General features: G+C 46.2%; 1 protein-coding gene across 2 annotated transcripts in view; it reads right to left on the minus strand.

The window, feature by feature from the left end:
* Nucleotides 1-5,700: 5,700 nt before the first annotated feature.
* LOC148102876 (protein FAM107B) overlaps nucleotides 5,701-7,376 on the minus strand; it is a 25,183-nt gene continuing 23,507 nt past the window's right edge. For both annotated transcript variants that reach the window (XM_087841154.1, XM_087841155.1), the window contains one exon: nucleotides 5,701-7,126. In XM_087841154.1, the coding sequence (XP_087697280.1) occupies nucleotides 7,022-7,126 (105 nt within the window). In that variant the 3' untranslated portion in view covers nucleotides 5,701-7,021. The remainder of the gene's footprint in view (nucleotides 7,127-7,376) is intronic.

Here is a 7,376-nt window from a genome sequence, read left to right on the forward strand (position 1 = left end):
AAACATCTGAATTTCAAGTCGTTTATTCGTTACATACTGAGTGTATAAAGGCCTTTAGGGTGGGTGTTTAGTCTGTTTAAACCCAACTCTGGTTGGTTTTCTTTTCAGTGTGGTTCGTTGGTGCAGGTGTGAACACAGTAATCATACTTGGGTGCGGACCAAAACAACAGAGACGCTTTTGGAGAAGGTGTTCTCGATATGGTTCCAAACCAACTCCAGAGAGGTTTGTTAATGGTGTGAACGGGATCAGACCTCAATCTGGACCAACAGCCCAGCTACTGTAGCCATGTCTGCATTGTATTCTCAATGTGGGAAGGTACTATGAATGTGCACAGGTCTGTACGGGCTGGCAGCTAGCTGGTTAACTTAAATTTTCAGTGTTCTCACACACCACATTCCTCCTGTGTTTAGTTTTACTGCTCCTGTCCCAGACACATGTGACCAGTGGGCAGACTGAACATTCCCACGTTGTTTGTGGTGATGCATTTTGGTTCGCTTGGAGTTCACTTCAATTTTTCTCTGTGTGAAAACTAACCAAACCACTGGAAAAACTAACCAACATGGTAAGTGTCCTTACCATGTTGGTTTTGGGGGAGTACAGATTTCAAACATGCCTTATTAAAGTCCCCAGCAACAACATGGACGCCCTCTGGATGTAAACAATGATAACTATGGCTACTGTTAGCTCGCAGGTAGATAAAAGGGCCCGCACTGAATGGACATGGCCTCCAAGTCTGGTGAGCAGTGACTTTTTATAATTCTGTATGCACTATGGCCCCCCTCCCTTACCAGAGTTTTGTTGCAGTCCTGGCTCAGGTGCAGGGAGAGGAGTGCCGTCTGTGTTGCTTGCTGTTGCAGACAATAGCCCGTGGAGCACCTGCTGGTCTCACAATCTCTGAATACTGTGTGTCTAATCTAAAGTAAAGTCCAGGTTCAGGCTTAGGCTGATATCTATCGATTCCTGACGAGTGAAAGTGATCAGTGCATAAAAAACACAAAAACGTGCACAGTAGTTGGGAGCGCTGTGACACCGCGTACACGTCGGTACGCACCACCAGCTTGGCAACTCGATGAGTTTACTACCTCATTAACCGATCTGGACCAGAATAAACAACTACATGTGTGTAAACACCGTTAGACTCCGACATCCACCACAAATGAAACATCATTTATAATTTTGACTTTTTTTAAAAGAACAGGTCGGCTGAGTCTGTGCAGGGCATGATTTGTGGACGGGTCACCAGGTGAGTTCTCACTGTTTTGTGGGCTGTAGATCAAGGCTGGACTCAAATGAGGCGCTGTGACTGAATTCAAGCTTTATTTACAAGCAGAGTCAGAAACAGCAAACAGTCATGGAGAAACCCGTAGCAGTCAGTGAGTGTGTCAAGGAGAGGCCGGACAGTCCTGATCCTCAAGGATCGCCTGAAGGGACCGGCCCTATCCAATTACTGGCCAATAACCTGCATCACTACCACATGGAAGCTCCAGTCAAGCATCACAGTGACTAAGATGAACAGGGATATTGCTTACATGAGTGGGACACAGAAAGAAATCAACAGGAGCACCCGAGAGGCAAAACACCAGCTACTGGAAGAAAGAGCAGTTCCCCAAGACTGACCAACCTGTGCACTGCTTGGATTGATTACAAGAAAGCCTATGACTCAGTGCCCCACACCTGGATCCTGGAATGCCTAGAACTATACAAGATCATCAGGACCCTGAGAGCCTTTATCAGAAACTCAGTGGGGATGTGGCGAACAATACTGGATACTTCAAACACACAGTAAAAGTCATCATCAAGTGTGGGCCCTACCAAGGAGATGCTCTGTTCCCACTGCTGTTCCAGGTTGAACCCCCTCAGTGAGATCATCGACACAACTGGCCATGAAGCCCGACTACGGAATGAAGCACTCGTCAGTCGCCACCTCTACATGGATGACATCAAGCTGTATGCCAAGAGTGAACGAGACATCGATTCGCTGATCCACACCACTAGGATCTACAGCAAGGACATCAGAATGTCTTTCGGACTGGAGAAGTGCAGTCAAACAAAGAAAGCCCCAACAATCATATGACCCCTTTTGAGCAAGCACTTTGGCAACAGTGAGAAGGAAGATAAGTAGTGGCTCGATGAGCCAGGCTGGTTAAAGCAGAAACAGAGTTGGTGCAGAGAAGTCGACTGACCCTAACCCTGAAATCTGGCAAGGATTGGATGCTTGAGCTGGTCCTTAAATATCGGAGGTGACTCCAGCTTGATGAGGCCTGACTGCAGAGAGAGAACCCACCCACGCCCGGAGCGAGGAGAAACCACACCTGGCCTGGACTCAAAGGTGGGGAAAAAGAGACTCCAAAAGCCCCTCCTGTCTCCTACTTCTAACCTCTGTTCCTTGACCTCAGTGACATTTTCAGTATTGGAAACGTGGGGAGAATCGCTAAAAACTTAAGAAAAGAGAAGAACTGATACTTATACTTGTCTCACCGCTGTGAGAGACGAGTATATGTCCACCAGATGTCCACAATGTTGAAACTACAATTTATAGATGATGGACTACAAAATGTCCACTTTACTTTGCATCTATATTTTCTAAACCCGGTGTTAGAAGAGACTTCTCTCTGCTGAACTGTGACAAATAAAAGTGTTAGTGTGTCAGATTAATGGGGCCCTAACCCTGAATGTTGTAAACTAGAAAGCCAAGCACACATACATGCACGTGTCACGGTAACGTGGGATGCCTCGTGATCAGACGGTAAATGGCGTTCCTGTTCTTCTGCACATCGTCCAGGTCAGCTGTTCACACAGACTTCAGTTTGTAATGATGCAGCTCTCCTGTGATGAATCCCGAGCTCCTCCTGAGTCCTAATCCTCAGACCTTCAGACCTTTGCTCACTGGTTTCTGTCACAAGAGTTAAATCCAAAGCAGACTGCAGCCTCCTCTCATGTATCTGCCTCGCTGTTTTCAGAGACAAACACTTGAACCTGAGCTCACACTGGATTATTTTGGTTAGCGGGCCTGCAGCGCCCCCCCTCGCCCTCCCTCCTCAGGATTGTTGAGCCACTAATTAACATTCTCTCAGCCGATTGTTGGTTTTTACTGTGAACTGCTAATTGTTAGATCACCCTGTGATGTCACAATAATTTACCTCATTTAATAAATCTGTCCAATATAAGATAAAAAATCAAATCTTAGTTTGTTATATGTTCCTGCTGTGATCCAGTGGAGCATCTTTCCTGTTTAGGAATTCTGTGAGTGCAGTAAAATTCCTCCATCATCACTGATCCCAGTTGACCTGAACATGAATCCTAAATCCTGTAACACAACAAAGGACATTACTAATGAACACTCATTATTCAAACACACTTTGATCAGTTACTATAGATCATAATGATGAGCTCATACAGGAACAACTCCACAGGAAGTCGTTTTTATTACAGCAGGGTGGCGTTCAGAGTTCAGCTGAGTTTGCCCTTTGACCCGGGGGATGGTGTCAGGGTTCAGCCTCGTTTGCAGGGAACCAGAGCTGCATGGAGCATGGTTGCAGTGACTGCTGAGGCCGTTGTGACGTGCATATTTAAAATGAAACAAGGAAGGAAGCTGTGCAGGTGCACGAACAAGCGAAGAGGTGAATTTGATGATTTGGCGACTGAAATGGATGCGATTGGTTCGTTGCCTCTGTCAGCTTCATGCAGATATGCTGTTTTTTTCCACAGAGAGAGGATTATGGGTAATTTTTTCTCTTATGGTTAAAATGTTATTTGTGAAGAAGTTCATGAAGTCATTACTAGTTAACGTTAAAGGGATGGTTGGCTCAACAGAGCTCTGACTGTTTGTCAGCCTGGCTACAGAGCTGAAGAGAAACCTGGGGTTGTTCTTATTTTCTTCAATCAGTGATGAGTAGTAAGCTGTTCTGGCTTTGCGGAGGGCTTTCTTATAAAGCAACAAACTATTTCTCCAGGCTAAATGATGATCCTCTAAATTTGTGACACGCCATTTCCTCTCCAGATTACGAGTCGTCTGCTTTAGGCTACGTGTTTGAGAATTATACCACGGGGTCAGGTACTTCTGATTAGAGACCTTAGTTTTCACTGGAGCTACAGTATCCAGAGTCGTACGTAGTGAGGAGGTGAAATTATTAACATGATCGACCTCTGTTGGAGCAGCGTTCAATGGAGTAATCTCCAAATATGAGACGGTATTTTCAACCTGGGTGAAGTGCACAAAGCAAAAAACAGCCTTTCAGTGTGACAAGGACACGCTTTACAGAGAAAGGTTCACTGCTTCGGGGTTTTCATCTTTCTCCTTTAAAAATAAGCAGGAATCATCTGCCAGCTCGTAAAGTCTGAATTCAGTCATGCTTGAAAAGAAGTTTTGCGTCCAGCAGCCAGCAGGAACAGAAATATGGAGACTGCACGGCCTTGTTTTAAACTGAGTTGGAATCAGAGTGTAGTCCATCTCACGGGACTTCCTGATTAAATACATCTTTTAAAAAAAGGTTTTTAACAGTTAGCTCCATCCCTCGCTTTTCCAAGATGGAGATAATGGAAAACATCTGGATGTGATCTTTCAGAAACCAGCAGGTGAAGTCACAGTAGCTCTGTCATCTTTAAAGCGTGTGGTTCAGTGAGAGCAGGCGCGAAGCTTTCTCACGCTCGCTGCACGTCTGTGTGGCGAGAACCAGCTTCTTCTGAAAGGTGAGCGTGGGAATCATTACCTGCACTGTTTATCAGATCAGACTGGTGACCCCAGCAGAGTGAGGCGTGACCCATGGCCAGACCGCCGACCTACAGACTCCTGGCTCAGGTGTTCGGTGGCCCCTCATTAACCTTTTCTGATGATCACAACTTTCTCCAGTAATTAGCCTCAGCCTAAAGTAAGATTTACACACCTGTACAAAGAACAGTTCTAACTGCACCTTACTTCCTGTTTAAAATGCTTCAGAATAAGAGCCCACAAAGGTGCCTGGAGGGGTCTCAGGCCTCCAAACTGACAAATATAATACAAGTCAACTGAAAGCTTCACATGCTTCTTTGTTTTAAACATAAAAACAAACGATCATTCGAGTTAGTCGAACTAAAACTTCTTCCACTCACAGGCTGAGCAGGAGAACAGCGCCACCTGCTGGATAAACAGAACTCAGCTCCACCCAAATGGCACATCATCAGGAATAAGGTTTCCTCGGCTCCTCCTCTGTGGTTTTATATTCACCATCACTAACATGTAAATGTCAGTCATTTACTGACTGATTCTTTACTGGTTTTTGTCTCTCATATAAGTCATTTTAGACACTTTGTTTTCTCCGTTTCTTTCACTTGAAGCTAAGAATTACATTTCATCCATATAAATCTGTTCTTATTGATAAAAAGACACTAAATTCCTGCGTTGAGGCAGCCAGTGCAGGACAATGAAGACGTGCAGGAGACCAGCACTGCAGGCAAACATGACCTCCATTGTCTGCTCTCCCTTAATGAAGCAGGTAACAAAAGAAGCCTGAAGCTCAGAGAAGCTCTGACGGCAAAGTGACTGAGAAATAAAGACCCTATTCTTAATGTGATCCAGATGTGTAAGGTCAGGTTTCTTCTAGCAGCTGTGGATCATCCAGCAGGGGGCAACAGGTGATACTCATGTTTGCAGGTGATGCTGTACGTGACAGAGGGAACATGAGAGGAGGTGTCAGCAGCACAGTTTCACACTTATAATGAAATCTGCAGAAGAAACCAGACAGCAGGGTTAGTTCTTTATTGATCAACAGACACACGAGAGGCGTCAGGCTGAACACGATAAGAGACACAAATACAAACAGTAAAATTTGAATCCCCATCTCCACAGTAAAAGTCTAAATTGCACAAAGATTATCCCGTCAGAGTCCCGTGAGCACAGGAAGTAAGGCTTCCCCGAGAGGAGCTCGCAGGCTCGAATCACATGAGTCTGAGTTAGAGCTTAAAATCTCTAATAAATCTCTAATGAAGCTGTAAAATCTGCCACAGATAAAGGTTTGTAGTCATGTCAGTGTTTCATCAATCTATGTGATTAGCATGTTGAAGATGAGAGAGGAAGGACAAAGTGATCACAGTATCTCACCTGTGAGTCTCACAGGTGAGCTTAGGCACAAGTTCAGTGCAGGAGAGCAAACCAACACTCAGGCTACGGCCACACTGGCCCGGGTAGATTTGAAAATGGCGTTTTCGTCTGAAGACGCTCCGCGTCCACACTAGCGTTTTCAGTCGTTTTCACAGAGTTGTGCGTCCACACTGAAACGGCTGCAAACGCTGACGTTCCAGTGCTGCGCATGCTAAGCGCAAGAAGATTCGACCTGCTTCATTTCTGTCTGCCGCTTATTTACTTTCCTGCTCTTTGAAACGTCGCAGCGTCGAGGAAAAGCAGCGAGTTTGTTAAATGGACTCACAATGAGGTGTGGTCGTTGCTGCGAGTAACACAAAATACAAAGTTGCAGAAGCGAGTGAGAATTAAAGAATGTGAAGAAAAGCTCTGAGGAGCATCGACAGGCTGATGTTCATCTTTAACAGGGCTGTCAAACAAAACAGCTGCTGTGTAACGCCCTCCGCTATCTTAGTTTAATTGGTCACATGACTGCATCACATGACTAACATGTGTCATTGTTTTCAAAAGTCTCCCTTTTCGCTGTCCACACTGGGACGGGGAAGCACCGTCTTCAAATGTGTGCGTTTTCGAGAGCGTTTTGAAAACGCTGCGTTTTCCTTTGGGGTAAACGGCGCCTCAGTGAGGACGGGAGGCCAAAATGGTGAAAGCGAATGAAAACGCATTAGTGTGGGCGTGGCCTCAGACTCTAACGAACACAGGTTCAAGAGTCCTATCTGTGCAGCAGCGCCTCCTGCTGTTTCCTCGCTTTAGTCGCACGTATCTGCTCACAGAGGCAGTTGTCGTTTGCTCGTGTTGCTCTGTAGCGTCCTGATTCAGAACCACCGACCCGAGCTGCCGAGAGGCTTCACCGCCGTCCAGCTGCCGGCGCCTGTGTCTTTGGACGCTCGCCATCTCCGCCGCCTCTACACCTCCTTCTCCTCTTTGCCCTGAACGGACGTCCTCCTCAGGTTCTCCTTGACTTTGACGAACTCGGGGGCTCTCAGGTCTTCCTCCTGCTGTCTCTCCAGCTGAGGACACACAGAAACATCTGGATTCACCCCCTCAGATCAGCAAGACCAGGGTCAAAGGTCATGGGCAGCACACGCAGCATAAAGAAAACCTGCTGCTTTAACGCCGACTCAGCAGTGACGCACTTCTTATCCTGCGACTGCTGCCACAGGTTTACGTGCTTCAGGTGAGCGCACAAGTACGACTGCAGGTACACAACGAGGCGATCAGCTGTGATCGAGACGACAAAGCTCCACGACACACAAACAC

Source organism: Neolamprologus brichardi, chromosome 5, assembly GCF_056152115.1.
Source record: "Neolamprologus brichardi isolate AB-2024 chromosome 5, ASM5615211v1, whole genome shotgun sequence".
In the NCBI taxonomy this organism is placed as follows: Eukaryota; Metazoa; Chordata; class Actinopteri; order Cichliformes; family Cichlidae; genus Neolamprologus; species Neolamprologus brichardi.